Source organism: Rhipicephalus microplus, chromosome 8, assembly GCF_043290135.1.
Source record: "Rhipicephalus microplus isolate Deutch F79 chromosome 8, USDA_Rmic, whole genome shotgun sequence".
Taxonomy (NCBI): Eukaryota; Metazoa; Arthropoda; class Arachnida; order Ixodida; family Ixodidae; genus Rhipicephalus; species Rhipicephalus microplus.
Window position 1 is genome coordinate 6,207,129 of NC_134707.1, and position 18,294 is coordinate 6,225,422.

Below are 18,294 nucleotides of genomic sequence, written 5' to 3' on the forward strand. Positions count from 1 at the left end.
CGCTTTGGCGCTTGTTTCTTCTCGCTGCCGCCACTATCGACCGACCATCGCCGGCTTGACAAGCGCTGTTTACCACTGAGCCGGCTCCTTCGTATTGATCGCTTCGCATCGGACGCCGTCCCCGACACAGTCATGGTACGTGTGCGAACTTCAATTCCCAACAGCTTTTTTCCGCGGAAACTTGTATACCGCTGTGTTCCGCCTGTGTCAAACGTTGATGCCGCCGGCGCCGCATTTTCAAGCATCCGCCCCGGCATTTTTCTTTCTTTCCCGCGCCGGCGGCTTGTTGCGTCGTTGGCCGCCTCCTTAGGACTATCAACTCACGCCGCGAGCATTGTGTCGGCGGGACGCGCTATTTTGGCCGGCGTCGTGTCAAACGCGGCGGCGTTTTTCAAGTTTGTTTATGCAGTGGTGCTCTTTCTGTGGTACTGGCGTTTGCGTGAAGCAAAACAAAAAGACATCCTGCTGTATTTCGCGTACGTTCGGTTCGCTTGTTTATCCTTAGAGCTGCCCCCAATCTTCACGAGGCCCTCCCAAGTTATCCCTGGGCCCATAGCTTATATCTAAATGCGGCGGCCGCATGGCTTTGTAAACGGTATTGCTTTACTCGCCGATTTCCAACGGCGGCTGGCTCCCTCGCAGCGCTGTAATGGCGGGAAAGCGGCGACCCACGCAAATACCGCCGCAAACTAAAAATAAATGAACTAAAATGTACCTAGCGACGCCGGTAGCATCGTTTACGCCTAGCGTTCGTGTTTTAACGCGCCCTTGCAGGTCATGTCCAGAATAATTGTAGCCGCTTCGGCGTAACGATGCCTCGTGGTTCTCTTTGTAACCGAAGCGGCGCTCGTGGCTTAACGTTCGCGCTTTGGAAACGTGCGAAGTTTTTAGTACTGCGTTGCGCGTACGTTGGCCTTTGCCACGCCGCTAGCGTTTGTGCAATGTGCTCTGCGTTTTGTTGCAGCCGGTCTACGTAGGCGATACGTCAAACCGCTTCGTGTGTGTATGCATATGCGCAAACATCCGCACCTGCTCACTGACTCAAGAGAATCCGTCGCCTGACCGTACCGAAATAGTATGCTGAAAAATGAAATTGTGTCCTTTGTTGAATGCGGTTTTGATCGAGAGAAGCGGGAACAAAAGGAGCGAGGCATACGTGCACTACCCACCTGTTGTACAATTTGAACAAAATTATTTTCTTGGCTACCGACGCTTCGTGTTTTTTTTTTTGTTTTTTTTTTCCACTGACCTCGTAGTTGCTGACGGCGCATTGTTGCCTCGAGGCAGTCGACGATTTTCCCCATGTTGGCGCTTTAAAGGCTGCGCACTTATTGCCCAACCAATCATTGGCTTATTTTGCTACACTACTGCAATTAGTATGCGTAGAGTGTCGACTTAGTTGAAGACGATTCGATTTCGGTCAAGTAGTTGCGTGCATTGGCCCCTCGATGCAATCGTACCCGCCACTAGTCACACTTGATTGCCATCCGCCGGTGTTTGGGGGTGTTTGCACCGAGATCTTGAATGACTGGGCGAGGACGCAGACCACGAGAGAGAAAAAATTATTGACGTTTTTTTCACCCGGTACCTTATTCACAAATGCAAAACATTTGTAAACAAAGTTGGCGTTTTTCTCTTCGACTTGTAAACGCCTTCACTGCAACGCAAGCGCGTTTCAAACCAACGTTTCCCAATAAAGCTTGCTAAACAAGCGCGCTGCATTGAAGGCGGTGGCAAGTCGAGGAGTGTTTCTGAATATGGAGATCGTAATCTCGCACGTTGCTTTGCAGCATTGGGGTAGCAAGCCTGACAGCTAGACCATTGTTTATGGCCGAGTTTTTTTTTTATCTCCAGCGCCTTCATTGTCGTTCGTGTAAGCTTCACATGATTAGGCTTCTGATGCGCTGCAGGGTAAGGAAAATACCGCCATCTAGTGAACACTGCAAGAACTAAACTAGAGGTGGCTACATACAGGCTACAGGGGACGCACGCCCTAAGGAGCTTCGCCCCTAAAAAAAAATTCTGCAGTCGCGCCTGACCAAAGTGCCGAGTAGTCTTTGCGCGAACAAATGCGCAGCACTCTAAAATGACCGCTTGTTTGTTCACACGTCAAGACTCAAAAGGGGCGCCTACTTTTAGTACGTGCGATTGACAGCACGTCGTAACCTTTAGACAGGCGCGTTTGTTTTTCGCTGGAACTCGTGGGTTCGCAGTTGAATGGCAGTTGCCTACTTCGCCTTACTAATCCTTTGCAGCCAAAGTAATAAGGTTTGTGACGTACGAAGCGATAGTACGAAGCTTTGCTGCAAGAGTGCTCTAGAAACGAGCACCATCGTTTTTCTCGCTCTTGGCGTGTTTAACCTTGCACATTCCAGCTAGCTTTAGCCATAGAAGTGTTGAATGGAAATTCGTTTTGAATCTTTTCCAAAGGTCGTCAATTGACTCTGTGCAAAAGTACAATGTGGATGTTCCTGCTAGTTCTAGTAAAGAGCCCTACCCCCACCCAAGGACAGGTTCCTTTTTCACAATGCCTATAAGCCTAGGCATTGGAAAAGAGGAACCTGTTGAGCGGGGGGGGGGGGGGGGGGCTGAAATAGGGAGCACACTTGCAAAAAAAAAAACACAAAAGCAGTCTTGCGCTTTTTTTTTGTGCAAATCGCCAAGTCCACACCAGTCCTTTATTTTGAGCGGATCATTTTTCTTTGCTACAGCGCACATTTTTTTTTCTTTTGCGCTTACTGTGGATCTTTTGTTCGACTGATTGTAGCACTGAATTATATTGCAGTAAGTCGCAGCGGCCATCACGCATACCAATGTCTCTAAGGCGCACGTTATAAGGAAAAAAAAAAAACTTCTGGGTGCCCCTTTCTTATTACCATGAAAACTAGTTTTTTTTCCCAGGTCGTCCCTTTAGTTCAGAAAATCCCTTTTCTCGCGCGGAGCATTCTCTGCGGTGTAGCGTCGGTTTAAAATAGCGTGTTTGCTGGGGGCTGCTTTGCAGCAAACAGGCAACGTGCGTTTGTGTTGGGGTTGTCTCATGTCTTTTAGTATTTCCTTTATTCATGTTTCTTTATATTACCGTCTAGGTCCCAAAGGACCTGTCACACACTTCGGGTGAGGCCCCGCCGATCCAACATCGACGTGCGGCAGACTCGCAGGCTTCCACTTTACGCTTCGGCCTGCGACGCCTGAAAGGCCTCGAAGTGGCACATTTCGAGTTTATTTGCGGGTTGGCCGACCCGTGCGGGGTTGCACGTGTGGTGATGTGTGGGCCTGACCGACGCACTCATAGAGCAGACACAGAGTTTGATTACACATAAACAAGCATTTAATTGGAACACTGGCAAAGGCAGGAGTTAAGAAAAATAACAGAGAGGAGTAACACTGATACGCAAAGGAAAGAACAGCTATATAACAAAATATGCTAAAAAAACACTACAAAAGATACAGACTAAAGACAAATATGCGGAACATTATTAAAATAACAACAAGATGGAAATCAAAGGAGAGAGACACTAGAAATTAATTACAGAATGATCATGGTGGCGCTTTAGAATTTAAACGTGCGACGCAGCGCACACTACAAATATTTAAAAAAAAGGCTGGTTAAAACAAGTTTACGGTTTAACAAAAAAGTCACAATAAAAAGTTCCATACGGACCAAACCAGCCCTTGGTGCACGTAGGGGAGTTGACGGGTGCCGCTGAAGGTCTCGCCGGCTTGGTAGACGACGAGGGTGCCCGTAATTGCAGCCGTCTCAATACGTTGCGCGGGTCACTCCGTGCTCGCCGCCTACGCGAGACTCGCGACACCGACGACCGCACTTGTTGCTGGCTGTACGTCAACTGCTCTTGCGATGCAGTTCAAACCTCCTCAGTGGCGTACACGTGCTCACGTCGCATCTGAGAGTAATTTTCCTTGTTGAGACCGCCGGTTCCCCTTCCGGTCAGGGGCAGGGAAGACGAGCCGGCGCCACGCTGGGTCGTTATAGTCGCCGGATGTCGTCCCCCAACACAAAAGCGCCCTTCCTTGGTAGGTGTGGCCCGCGGATGCTCCGAAAATTGGAGTCGTTTGTGACAGGACCATAGAGGGGGAAGGGGGGGTCACAGAATGTCAATAAGGCATAAAATGATCTACATAGAAGGAGCAACGAAGAGATTTGTACATTATTAGGAAAATGAAACACTAAGCAAATGCAGTTATATACGAAGGAGACAGACATGGTTGTGCGAAAGTCGAAAAAACAAGGTTGCAGTTTGCGAAATCGGACGGGATTTTTTTTTTAAAGAAGCAGTATCGCCTAAAAGGTTATTCCATAGTGCGACAGGGCAGAATTATTGAGCGACTGTGTGCGGCCGAAATTGCGCCCGAATCTAAGGTCACGATGTCGATTAAGTGTGTGCGAAACAAATTCAAGCGAGAGAGAACTGGTCGGCGAGTTGTAGCTCTTAGGAGAGCCAGAAAAGGGTGAAAAAGCGGCGGGAGTTCCTTTTTACTAATGCGCATGTCGCGTGTAATTTGTGGAATGATGCATACCTGCCAACTCTTCCCATTTTCCCGTAAAATGTACGAATTTCGACCGATTTTACGAGTCCTGTCTGAAATTTTACGAAAAAGTGTTTTATTTCCGATGAAAAAAAAATGAAATTAGTAAAATAGCGTGACCTCCGCGTTTGGCTACGGCCGTAGCTAGTCCCGGAGGCACAAGAACGGCGTTGTGCCATATTCCGCCACCAGGAGAGAATATCTATTTTCGTTATCATCACATATCTGCCTAGTTCTCCCGCGTTTCGGTTGGTTCTTCCGTTTGTACGGTTGCCATGACAATCTCTTGGAAATCAAAATTTGCGTGCAAGATCTGGCCGCATGGACGAAAATGCTGGTCAGTCCGTTCCAGGTATTTTACGAGCCCACTGCATTTTATTAACAAATTTGAGAGGCGTTCATTTAAACGTACTGTAGAGTTATAATGCCCAGGCACTATAGTAGTCTCGGTGATGCGAAACTGCGGCCGATACGAATTCTTGAAATTTCCCAGCCAAATTCGTATGCCCATTGGGCCGAAATTCGAATGTTACGAACTTCAGTACCGTCGGAACGAAGGCCGATCGAGAGCGGCGTGCTCGAAGTGCGACCTGCGCACAGCACCGTCTCGCTCAGTGCGTGTGGTTGTCGTTGCCACGACCGCCGTAGACGAAACCGCGGTTGGCCGACACGATCGTGTATGGCGTTACTGACTCGTAACTCCTAGAGTGTGCGCGCGGCCAACGCTCGAAGAGTCCAAGTAACGCTGCTTAAACTCTGTGGACAAAACCGCGGCAGTTGCGATCATTGATGGCGGGAAACGACTTGGTGTTGCAGGCACGTGGATTGAAAACAAAACTACCGTTTGTCGCAACCGCGATCTTCGGGGGCACGTGTATAACGCAGCTGTAGATTAAAGCCAGTAAAGACGTAAAAAAAAGGGGGGGGGGGGGGGCTAGAAGCGAGCAAAGCTTTGACCCGCGCATTCGCGGCAGCCAGCTGCGTCGTCCCGTTCGTTCACGTGTGAAGACGGGTTGTTTTGAAGGAAATCGATTTTGTTGCTAGTTGTTTTGATGACGCGACATTTCGAGAGCATTTGCGCCCTCCCTTCGAAACCCTCATTTTAGTGGAAAACCCTATCCTCGTGAGTTCGGCCGCTCCAAGCCGTTATGAGACCGCAACGCCGATGTTCGCGGTTGCGTTCCAGTTCCACCCCCCCCCCCCCCTGTTTTTCGCGATGTTTTTTTTTTTTTTGCGCCAAAATGGAAGAAAATAAATCAGCGCGTCGATTTGAAATATGGCGGCAAACCACGATTGCGCTTGTCGCTAAAGGCAAATCCATCACAGCTACAAATTAAAAAAACGAGTTGGTACCCCCCCCCCTTCCTCGCCCGGGGGTTTTACGAATTTCTGTTGCAAAATTGGCAGGTATCATGATGGAATTACGATTATGACGAGTCCTATAGCGAGCTACGCGATTTTGCATGGATTCGTTTTCGCTCCGTTGGCGGCCATGTCAGCGTTTATTGTTGTGCCCCTGCCAGTCTTGTCAGATAAGAGAAGTAGGCTGACGTCGCAACACTGGCTCTTCCCTTATCGGCCATACCCCCTTCCTGACGATTTGTGCCTCTTGTCAACTCGCTGCTAAAGTAAAAAAACAAGTGGCCCCGCACGTCGGCTCGTTTTAATCAGCCGCAATGTCATTGGCGCCGCCGCGATAATCGGTTCGCACTTTTGAAAAGTGCCTAGGGTAGAAAAAAATTGCGAGCCCTGTTGGTCAGTTGAAGCTTTTTAAGATGGTTGCTGCCAATTCTTTGCTAGCCAACTGCCTCGATCACCGATTGGCCGAACGAACTTCTTCAGGGGCGAAGCTCCTTTAACCTTGTTCTGCGTCAGGTGTAACCGGCCAGACGGACGCTTAACCTCTCATCGTTCACTTCGTGGATATTTTTCGATTTGTTTTTCATTCAGTATTACTTACTTCCATTTCCGTTAGTACGCCACGGAGATTAGTAGGATGAGTCGTGACGTACTGTAAACAGCAAGAGTGGGCGGGATGTGCAGCGCGTGGCGGAACACTGGAAAAATGTATTACTGCGCCGCCTACTGTGGCGTGCACCATCTTGTTGAGGTTATCGACCACGGTTTCCGAGATTTAGGTTCAGCAGCGGTTCGTTGTCTAAATGCGCCATTGCTAATCGCCGAGGCCGCTTACGGTGGCCTGCTGACAGTACCTGCTGTAAGTTTTAATCAGTTGTTGTGGAGCTGCGCGAAGAAGAAATAATGGTTGTAAGAGATAATTTTTGAAATATGGGGCACCACAAAAGTTGTGTACAGTGTATAAGCAATGTTTGCATGTGTGCCGCTACCTTCTGCGCCACAGCGCGCGACTCCGTGTAGTATACCTCGAGATGTCTTGTGCATTCTAATAGCACATACATTGCAAAGCTATCGAGTTTAAAACTATTTTCAGAGGCAGTAAACAAATTTGTGTGAGCTAGCTTTGTTCCTAGGAGATGCATTCAGCAGCATTGAACGAGCAGGTTTATACAAAAATGGCGAGCAAGGAGCGAAGGAAAAAAACCTAGGTTGTACTCGGTTGCAGCCGCGGCGACGTTAGCTCCGCCCACAACCATCGCTGTAAATGCACCATTCAATAGTGCTTAGGCATTTTAACGACGTGAATCTCTTCGAAGTGTATCAGATAGTGGACTGTCCCCTACAAGCACATGCTTTTGTGGCTGGTCGTAAATTTTGTGAAATGTTCGACACAGCTGCTCAGCTAAACGTAAAGATTCCGTAATAAAAAAAAACGATTGTTAAAGGGACGCCAGAGAGCAAACCGGTTTATCTGATATTCGTGAATTACTGTTTAGGTAAACGCTCAGCTGTGTGTTAGTCTGACACCAAGCTATAGGGAAAATTGTTGGGTCAATGCCGTCAACGTTTAATAACTTCGAAATTCCCGATGTGTGAAGATTTTGGCGCGAAATTCAATAATGACACTGACATTGATGTTTTCCTCTATTGAAGCTACGATAGTGAAATTGCCATTAGTGTTCCGAGCAAACTTTGGCGATCTAAACCTATTGTTTACTTTAGTGTCCCTTTAACCACATGAATCCTTCAATGATCTCGAGGAAGGCGGCGTATAGTACGCTTTGAGTATAATTTCGTGCCTTTCCGCCGTAGACCTTAGCATACGAAGTTTAAAAAATTTCGTTGAGCCAATGTCTCGAAAATACGGAAAAATGCATTTTGACGCCATGCGCGGAGATTTCGGTACGAAATTTAATAATGAAACGCCAGCTTTGACTTTCTCCGCTTATGATAGTAAAACTGGCGACTAGAGTTTTCAGAACTAAACTAAGTCGTTGTTTGGTGTCCATTTAAAGCAGAGAGCCACGCAGATCGCTTGTCTTGTTTTTAACCGTAGATTAGAGCCAGAGTATTGTGCCTGTTCTCTGCACTTGTAGTCTTACGAGCGGAAGCCGCAGACGCGGATCTTTGTTGGCGGCCTGGGCGACAACATGGCCAAGGACGACCTGGAGCGGGAGTTCGGCAAGTACGGCCGCCTCAACCAGGTCTGGGTTGCCCAGAACCCGCCGGGCTTCGCCTTCCTCGAGTTCGACGACGACCGGGACGCCGACGAGGCCATCCGCAACATGAACGGCGTCGTGCTCAACGGGTCGCGACTCCGGGTCGAGTACTCCCGCGAGCGGGGCGGCTCCCGAGGATTCCGCGGAGGACCCCGTGGCGGCGGAGGCGGCGGCTACCGCGGAGGACCCCCGAGGTCGTCCCCCGGCGGCGGAGGAGGCTACCGATCGGGCCCACCCCGCGGAGGTTACGGTGGCGGAGGTGCCAGGCGCGGAGGCGGCGGCTACGACTCGTGGGGCCACGACGACCGCTACGGTGGTGCCGGCGACGATGGCTGCCAGGACTATGGCACCGGCTCCAGCCCGCGGTACCGTAGCCGATCTCCCTTGGGAGCACAGAGGTATTCTGTTCGAGGAGGGATCTGATCGCGGAGGTGTGTGCTGCGCGCGCCAGTTTAGGTCGAAAAAAAAAAAAGAAAGAACAGGGGGCAGATGAACTGCCCGAGCATCTAGGAACGTCCCTGCTGTCGTAACGATTGATCGTAGGTCAGGGCAACGTCGAGGGCTCGCGAGCGTTGAGCGCTAGCCTATGTAGATTCGACACGGCGACAGTCGAAGGACGTCAGCTACGCGCGTCGCGGTCTAACACCATCGCGGACTGTACCCGAGCGTTCGCGACGACTTGTGCCTTCTGCGCGCCAGTGTTTAACACGACGAGGGCGGATGAACCGCCCCGATTCGTCTCCGGCGACACCCGACAATCGTCACTGGCCGAAGAGAACTCTGTGCCGCGAACGCTCAGTACACCACCTTAGCAGTACCCAAGTGTTTTCAACTACGCAACAGTGTCTCGCTCGCCTATTTATTTGTCAGGCCTACTAACGTCTATACTGCGACACGTGTGCCCCAACGAACTTTCTTCGTGCTTATAACGAACGCCCAGCGAAAGCAAGCAGTTCAGCCAGTACCATGTCACTCGCACCTGTGGTTCCTCCCGTGGGGTCCAGGAGTCAAGCGACTGTCCTTGGAACAACCTGACACACCACCGCAACCGTTCTCGTTCGTCACCCCGAGCTTCAGCCGCGGCAGTTGCATTGTCGTCTCGCCTGTGTGCGTTACTGTTACCAACAGGTCGTCGTAACCGATTCGGAGCCCTCTAATTCGTTATACACCCAAGCAGCCAGTCTAGGGTAGTTCGGTAAACCTTGTTACGAGTTAAGCCTCGCGATCATTCATTTTTAGTGTGGAGTTTAATGCAATCGATGAGTGCACGCGCTAGGTTCGTAGCGCGAAGCGGCCTGCTCCCACGTTAGTAACTGAAAGGCCTAGTTTTTCGACCGCTTTGCGGGTCCTTTGGAGTGCCATTATCTGTTATGTGAGACTGCATAGAGCTTCAACAGCTCTGCAGCATTCGTTAGCTCTAAGTATGGCTGAAAAGAAATAAGACTAGGGGCGGCGCCACCACCCGCTGTGAAACGAACTCTGCTCGCATTAAAAAGGGGAAACTGGGGTCGCCTGTATGCATGATCAGACGTTTATCTTCGCCCTAAAACAACCCGGCGTCGCCGGCAGCGCCTCGAGCTAGCGTCACAACGGTGCCTTCTCTCCTCTCCACTCTGCAGCGGCTACAATTGAGGCGCTGACGCAGTCGACACTCGGCCGGCCCGGGTCGACTCGCTACTTCTACTACTTCGCACTGGCCGTCCCTTCCTTCCTGTGTCGCTGAATTGGCCGGCCTAGAGAGAGAGCGAGAGTGCTACTACTAAGCGAGTGCTCTTCTCCTCACACAGCGTTTTTATTGTTTCTTTTTTTTTTTTTTTGCCGGGGGTCGTCTCGTCGACGGTTACGACGGGGCCCCCCGGCGTCACACGTTGTCACGACGAAATAAAAGCCAAAAACACGGTTTTTTTTTCTTCAATCGGGGTGGTGACCCTTCTTCCTCCCGTTGTCGACTGGCATTTCTTTTCACTGGCCCCCGAGCACGAGCTTGAGGAATTCCTCGCGAGTCTTGGGGTCTTCCCGAAATACTCCAAGCATGCAGCTCGTGATGGTCTTGCTGGACACCTTCTGCACGCCACGCATCACCATGCACATGTGCCTGCGCATGGAAGAACAGAACATCGACACCGTTGAGAAAATGCTGACCTGTAAGTAATGCACCTAGACGTAGTCTCGGGGGTGGGGGGATAATTCGTGTAGTAAACAAATAGCGATGCTGTCGTCGAGCCTACTGAGACATGTTGAGACCCAGGACAGTCTGAAGATAGTGAAAGAAGTGGCGATTGACTTCTATGCACTTATCCAGCGGGAGCAACGCAAGTATGTGAATATGGGCAGAAATGTGTTGATAGCTAAAAGGCGGTAAGCGGGCAACGTTTAATGTCGCAAATGTAAATCGGATGGGCAGCAGGGCGTGGCCGGCACACATTCTGTGTCGTATGTAGATGAAGCAACCTGTGCATCGAACTCGGTAAAGTATGTCGTGGGATCCGGGAAGTCAGTCTTGGGAAGGAGTGACTATCTGCATTCTGGACAGCGAACATTAGAGAGTAGCCTGCGAAAGATTCGGAATACCGCTTCGAAGAAAAGTAGCCAATGTACTTAGTTTAACCGTTAGACGTTCGTGGTGCTCCGAGCATGCGCTATTCGGATAAAGTGCATAGGATAGCGTGCCAGTGGCATGCATGCGATGTACACGCTCTTGCCACGCCATCTGCACGCTATATTTAATTTTCCTGGGACTCTGCGGTCGTGTTTCAAATAACGCCGTCCAGAAGGGCGAATCCAAAGTTAAGAAAAAAATCGCAACTGATTGGGTAAGTCGGATGTTTACCTTTCGATGAACAAACTAGCTTGCCAAGTCTACTACGCCAGCACGCTTCTTATAAGGGCTTTCGGTCTCTCCATGCCGTCGTATGTCCCAGTGTAGCTGTGGTAGCGCAGCCGAGCAAATTTGTGGTATTATACTAGGCGAAAAGTAGAGACTAACCGTCAGTGTGCGTGAAGCGACTGTTCCTACCGCTGGGCACAGCCTAACAGAAGTGAAGGTTGTAAATTCAGTACCTGTGAATCGTTGTAAATTTGTGCTACCGCTACGACATGCTATTAAGGTATCTGGTTTTGTTAGCTTCGTTGTCAGAGTTAAGCATTAGGGTTGGGTATAACGTTGTATTACGAAAGTGGCACCACTGTGACTCGGGCATTAGCCATACTTGTTGCATACCCGCTTTTTTTTTTTTCGCATAGATTTGCGCTGCCCTCTAATGTTTCGTTATGGTGCTCGCCGGCAGGGCCGAATCTAAGCCGCGGCTGCTAGCTGCATTGATACGAAAATTCTTGAGGCCAGAAGCGGCGCCAAGACTTATTCTCTGGAGTGCGGAGGGGGGCATTGACTACAATTTTTGTTGTACCCTACCCGCTGGCGCCGCTCCTGCTTCAGGCTATTCGAAGTTTCCAAAGCCCTCGTCTTCGGCCTCCCTCATACTCGCAGTGGTTTCTGATAGTTCAAGCCCAAATGATAGCGCATCATGCGCCGCTGCAGCGTCCACTTACGTTGCTTGTATCACCACTCCGACACCGGTAGGGCCGACTGCTTCTGTTACTGCCATCGCAATTTGTTTCGTTAGCCGCTCTTGTACTGCGAGGAGAGAAAAAAAAAAAAAAAAAGAGGGGACGGGTCAAAAACAAGAAAACATCGGCTTAGGCCCAGCATGGCGGCGCCCAGGTTTTTTGCAGGAAATAGTCTATACTACTGCGGTATGCAGTTGTGAACATAGGCAGAGCAGGGCGAAAAGCAGTTCAAACGTACCTTGCAGCCTCCTGCTGAATACCTCCACGATCCTGCAAAAGACAAGGGGATTTCAGCGATATTACAGTCGGTTCATTACTCGTCCCGCTTTTACCGTAGATTGTACGGCAGTTCAAGGCCATTTGCGAGCCCTTTATGACAGTCTTTGGTCTTCCGGGCTCGCACTTCACTATAACTTTCAGTCAATCACAATCAAATTAATTTCCACGCGGTACGCAATTAAGTTTCGTTGACGCCACATTTTTTGCATATATACGAATTGGGAGTTCTGCCGACTGAAGCCAACTTCAACGCGAAAAGGACAAAATGCCCCAAACTGCTAAAGCGGGCGTTTCCAGCAAGAAACATGTGGCCATGTTACACCAACAAAAAAATGAAAGCGCACAAGGTATTCGAGCTTGCTTTCACGTACTCGTGCTTGCGTAAATAATGTTCTTCGACTGACTGATCTGCAGGTTCGTCGTTCAGTGCCCGTGCCGTTTCTCAATCTTGATACGAAATAATCACCGGGAGCAGTTGGCACGTGTTGGATAAAAGAAAAAATGCGCGACTTTTTATCGTGGCCGCTTGGGACCAGTACGTGCTTTAAAGGTGCGACGGTTTTAGATTTCAACGCGCCATTTTGTTTTGTTTTAGTTTGACGACTGATATAAGCGATTGCTCGCGATAACTGAGTGATATCGCTGCAAATCCAGCCGTGAAAGGTAACGCTAGCTCCGACGCTCTAGTCGAAACTACGGAGATATGACGCGGACTGTAGGCGTTGGAAACGAAAGTGAGTGCCTGAAATTTCGCGTTTCAGTCAGTCGACGACTGTCATGCAAGCGTTGATAAAGATGGCACTGGGAAGAGCCTTCGCGACATCATACAAGACGACAGCTTTCCTGGCGGTAAGGGATATTTGTTTCTTAACAACGCACCTGGCCAGCTTGCTGAGCCCCAGCACTTTCTTGTTTGGCAGGTACCCGATGGACACCTTGCCGATGAAGGGCACCAAGTGGTGCTCGCATAGCGAGAACATCTCGATGTCTTTGACGATGACCATTTCGTCGTGGTCCTCCAAGAACACGGCATCGTTGACGACCTCTGCGGAGAACGTGAACATATTTTGTTTCTTTTTACACCCTGTAGCCGCGCGACTGAGCTGGGTGTCTAGAAAATTGAGCGCAACTTGCCACACTCCCTCAGACTCGCGGGAGTATCACACCCTATATACAGCCTCGTGAGGATACTTGCGTGTGCGAATGAGGAAGTACCATCTTACGCGCAATCTTCGAAATGACGTAGTACTAACTAGCCCAACAGCAAGGTGTAATAGGCTCGGTATGCACAGGCGTATTAAATGTGCATTGTGCGGGGCTCGATTTGTACCCCTTAGAATCGGCACTTCCCATTCTGGTGCGGGATTCGCCCCTCATACCGCTGCGGTTGCAGGAGATTCGGAGTCGGTTCCGGTCGAAGAGCTCGCGCGTTTTCTCGACACGGTTTTTTCGAACGCCCTCGTCAAACGGGAAGAAGAAACGGATTTGCGCTAAGAATTCGGTACACAGCCTAATCATGGATCGGAAATTATGCTGCTGTTACCAGACAGCGGACTTGGGCCGACATTTAGCAACGTGGGTCATTGTGAATCAGGGTTGGCTATGTGCAGGGCAGTTAAAATTCGGTTAGGCAGCGCCATTTACCACCATAATACACCGCCAAAAAGTGTGTAAAAGAGGCCTTCAAGGGGCTCGTTCTTGCTTACTTAGAGGGCGAACGAGACTGTTCGAATTACTCAGTTTGTTTATAGTCTTAATAGTTTATAGTCAATACATATCTTTCAAAACAAATGAACATACGCGTTCACCAGGAACATGGGGCTCCAGAGGTTCAATCCTCTGTCTCCCTTTTCACTCTACACACATACACACAAGCAGCGAGGTAGGGAAAATTTTCTCGATGTTTTCCTTCTCCTCCTAGTTTTCATTTGCTTGCCTTCAGCGTGCTCGCAAACCTTCAACGGGTCGATCTTTACACCTTTTCAAGAAGTTCGCGTCGGTTAATATTCCAAATAATTAAACTTTTACCCCCAAATTGACAAGAAAGACTTTTTCAGAGGATGCTTCTCATAAGTCCAAGCTGACATAATATTTTTATAAAGAGTGCACAACACGCCGTCTTTTTTTTCCTGTTTTTGTCAGTTATTCGCTATTTTTATACGTGTCGCTTTACGGTAAAGCTGCGAGCTGTGTGCGGTACTAAATCGCAGCAATCTCTGCCAACGCGTTCATACGTCGACGCAGCCGGACTATCCTCATTATTCGCGGTCATCGTCTTGGGAAAGCTCGCCCCCGTTGCTCGTGAGTGAATGAAGGAGCGGTACGCTGAGGAATGAATAATGCCGTACGCTGCACTGCGTTCTTTTCCCCTCGGACGGGAATGGATGCTCGGATTATACGCCGCGCAAAAGAAAAAAAAATAAAGAAATCGAGGAACGCGAGAGGTCGCGGTAGGTAAGTGGCGTCGTATCAAGATTGCTTTTGGCCAAAATATGTACTTTCAACCTTTCTGGCCACGGCTTCCATGCCGCCTACGCTGAGGACGGTTGGACTTTTGATGTTCATCCTGCTCCTCTTTCTTTCCTTCCTTCTTTCCTTCTTTCTTTCTTTTTTGCTTTCTTTCTTTGCGTGACCCCCTCAGTGACTTCCGATGAAACGTGGTGATCGATCGCATAGTCCTGCCACTGGCAGCTCGTGGGCGACGGAAGAGAGAGGAGTCGCGACTGAAACATTATTCTCTTGATGTTCTCCGAGTAGAGGAACGTCGGGGCCTGGCCCCACGTCGCAACTTGCTCTCGCTTCTCGGCCGTTGCCTGGCAACTCCGGTAGCATCCCTGCGTAACCCTATTCCCTTTCCGCGTTTCTTTTCATTCCCTAAACATCCCTGCTCGTTTCCCTATAGTCGCTGTGGACACCTGCTGCGCCGCAGGGTGCTCACGCTTTCGCAGCAGACCATTTGCGGTCCGCCCGACGAATCTCGAGGCAGCTGGCGCAATTCGCCGATTTTTTTTTTCTGCGTGACCTCCGAGTACGAGATTGGCCCGGATTTCATAACAACTTAAGCCACTGCCACTTCGTAATAGTAAAGAACGAGGACATACATGGGGCACAGACATATATGATGACACATAGTACTAACCACCAACAAAATGTTTATTTGTTTTATTGAAACGTTTTATTGAAAGTTAGCGTTGTGCGTCGTCAGATGTCTCCTTCCCCGTGTGTCTCGATTCTTTACTGACGCTACGTCAAAGTAAAAGCGACATGCCCTACATCGCTAGCCTTGCCGATTGCACCGCTATTATTAGACGACGCAGCCGTACCCGTGACTGAACAGCGTGGCACGTTGCTGTGCTACGGTTTTTTTTTTTACTTCAAATGCGGTGTGATCGCACGGCCACAAAATACAACTGCGATATGTAAAGCTGTCTCTCTTTATTTCTCTCTTTTATTTCAGCCACACTGCCGCCCGCTGTTTCTTGACCTCATCTCGCGCTTTCCTGCGCGGTAACGCCGTTTCGTTTCGTCTAGTTTGTCGCCTTTTCTTGTTGTTACACTATTCTGACGTTTTTGTTGTTGTTGCTGGTTGTTTTAAACTTACTGTTTTACACTCGGTTCGATCGGCCCGGCACTGCGAAATGTTTGTGACAAGCGCTCTAAGACAGACGCTTTCTTTTTGTTTAGCGAGGCACAAGTCATATAGCAACCGTACACTCTGCACAGTCTTTCATTCTTTTTGTGTTTGTCACATCGTTCTTGCTACATCGGGTACCACACTTGCACTATACTATCAGTTAGGTCGGGCGGTGATATATCAGCCCGTTCGTGACTTCTTCATTTGGAGTTTTAGAGAGAAAAAAGCTGTATTTTATCTGTTAAACGCTTAAATAAAAGGAATGTTATCACCGTCACTTTTATTAAAATAATGACTTGGTACTTGTATAACTTTCTTTAAAGATACAAGTTAACTCCCTTCAGCCCCGCCACGGGAGTCTAGTGGCTAAGGTACTCGGCTGCTGACCCGCAGGTCGCGGGATTGAATCCCGGTTGCGGTGGCTGCATTTTCGATGGAGGCGGTAATGCTGCAGGCCTGTGTACTCAGATTTGGGTGGTCGAAATTTCCGAGATTTGGGTGGTCGAAATTTCCGGAGCCCTCGACTACGGCGTCTTTCATAATCATATGGTGGTTTTGGGACGTTAAACCCTACATATCTACTCAAACTCCCTACAGAACAGTCTTTGTGCATGGGACATGTCAGGACAAAAAAGAAAAAAAAGAGTAGCAGGCAACCTTTTAGAGCGAGGGCTGACATTCATTCTCGGACTTGGTCGCGTAGCTTGCAAAAGTGAATTGCGTTATGTGAATCACTGCAACAGGTTGGTCTGCCTCTCTGAAACTATAATTTATTACCTCTGGGTCATGCGGAAGACCAAACCACAAACATTCTTTCGAAGCAAATAGTTTGGGCCCGTCATACGGGCTAGCGTTTCAATGAAGGAAAAAATAACGCCAAACTTGAAGTTACGAGATAAGCAGGCTTTTTTCGCGTCTGAAATTTGGCAGTGTACTACCCAGCTAATGCGAAATTCTGAGCCCAGATTCATGTACACCGATTGTGCTTGAAGTTTTGGCTATCCGCAGTTGGGGGGTAGCAATATGACCGTTAGTTACATACTGCCGCAGGAACTCTCGCGTGCTACGCGTAGCACTCTGTGGCTTCCCGAACCAAGCTAAACAGTCCCGTTGCCACAAGTGAAGCCAGCCGCAGTGACAGTCCTGGCTGCGCACGAGCTCCGACCGAGGGGCGGAGGAAGGAAGCGAAGCTGTGCTCCCGCGTTCGCTCTCTTTCGCCCGCGTTCGCTCTCTTTCGTCTGCGTTCGCTCTCTTTCGTCTGCGTTCGCTCTCTTTCGCCTGCGTTTGCTCTATCGTTGGCGCCGACGCCAGGTGAAAATGGCGACGCCGCTCATTGCAAGAATGGGCGCCCAACAGCTGACTGGGCCGTGCGGACAATACACCTTTGCACGGCAACCTGCACCAGATTTTACCCCCTTCTATTGCACCTTTTATTGCAGCCGTTTCCACGTTGTCGCATAGGTTCCGATTGCTATACGCTGTACGAATGCACGGCGGACCGTCGTTGTACAACGAGGCTTCACGGTAACGATGCATGGCGCAAAAGCCCAAACGTTACATGAAGCCATCGAACGCCAATGTAGCAATGACGGATCTAGATGGGGGCTACATGGGTACCCCCCTCCAAAGCCTGTGGCAGCAACCCCCCTTCCCTTCAGTGACTGTCATCTACCTCCTACGATAAGGGCAAGCGCGTGGGACCATGCCGTAATGGGCTTCTTGCGATGATATATATATATATATATATATATATATATATATATATATATATATATATATATATATATATATATATGAGATCTAACAGACAGTAATGCCAAGGAATGTACAGGGGAAGTTATTAGAACCAATGGAATGTAAATAAGAAGAAAGAAAAGTGGATGAAAAAATAACCAGCCATGAGCAGGATTCCTTGGCATTACTGTCTGTTAGATCTCATTAATATTGTGTTAAAACATGGAAAAACGAGCCCATTAGGTATACACTTCCTTCCCTTATTATATATATATATATATGTGTGTGTGTGTGTGGATAAACAAGATGGTCGCCATGACAGTATGTAAATCCCCTCCCCCACCTTGGGATTTTTCTGTATTTACGCCACTTTCGACAGTCACACGCACGAGCATGCATAAAAGAGTCAAAAGCAATTTCCGGCTACGCTCCTGGCTGGCAGAACGACCTTCGATACTAAGCATGGCTTTGCGAATAATCGGTGTTTACGCGAAAGGAAATTGGAGTCAACCACCTGGGACCGTTTAGAGATTTGGGAAAAAAATACAACAAGAGATAACGAGTTAAGGGCTGCCCCGGTAGGGCCTTCTTATCTAGTCGTCGCCTTCTTCCAGCTTGTCTTTACTCACCTCCAGCTATCAGACAGTCGGACGAGATAATCCTCGCCCGAGGTCGGCTCGTTGATGATGATTGATTAGCCACAGCCAGTTATAAAGTGTCGCGCGTTCCCCGCCGAGGAGGAGACTTATCAACCCGGCCTGTTTCCTGCGCCCTTTCCTCGTTCTGATAAAAGAGCGAGCTGATACGATTGCGAGCCACGGCATATCGCAAAAGGCCACGCGTCTCGCAGCGGGCACTCCGTTTCAGTGACAGCCTCATTCATTTCTGCAAATATTGCCGAAGGAATGAAGTCGTACGTGTGTGTCTACCGTATAATATATGCACGCATTGTGCACG

At 49.2% G+C, this 18,294-nt stretch overlaps 2 protein-coding genes across 8 annotated transcripts in view; one reads left to right on the forward strand and one right to left on the reverse strand.

Annotated features, from left to right (window-relative positions):
* LOC119164033 (RNA-binding protein Rsf1) lies at window positions 1-10,023 on the forward strand. 6 transcript variants are annotated; one of them, XM_037416136.2, is made up of 3 exons: window positions 1-135; window positions 8,001-8,521; window positions 9,743-10,023. In XM_037416136.2, the coding sequence occupies exons 1-3, from the start codon at window positions 133-135 to the stop codon at window positions 9,753-9,755; spliced, it is 537 nt and encodes a 178-aa protein (XP_037272033.2). In that variant the 5' UTR covers window positions 1-132; the 3' UTR covers window positions 9,756-10,023. The 6 variants fall into 6 exon arrangements, with proteins under 6 accessions (XP_037272033.2, XP_037272035.2, XP_037272034.2 ...); XM_037416138.2 differs by having other exon boundaries at window positions 8,001-8,488; XM_037416137.2 differs by having other exon boundaries at window positions 2-135; window positions 8,022-8,521.
* Pu (GTP cyclohydrolase punch) overlaps window positions 9,897-18,294 on the reverse strand; it is a 21,949-nt gene continuing 13,551 nt past the window's right edge. For both annotated transcript variants that reach the window (XM_075870847.1, XM_037416134.2), the window contains 4 exons: window positions 12,849-13,014; window positions 11,929-11,960; window positions 11,673-11,757; window positions 9,897-10,218 (listed from right to left, as the gene is read on the reverse strand). In XM_075870847.1, coding sequence (XP_075726962.1) covers window positions 10,086-10,218; window positions 11,673-11,757; window positions 11,929-11,960; window positions 12,849-13,014 — 416 coding nt within the window. In that variant the 3' untranslated portion in view covers window positions 9,897-10,085. The remainder of the gene's footprint in view (window positions 10,219-11,672; window positions 11,758-11,928; window positions 11,961-12,848; window positions 13,015-18,294) is intronic.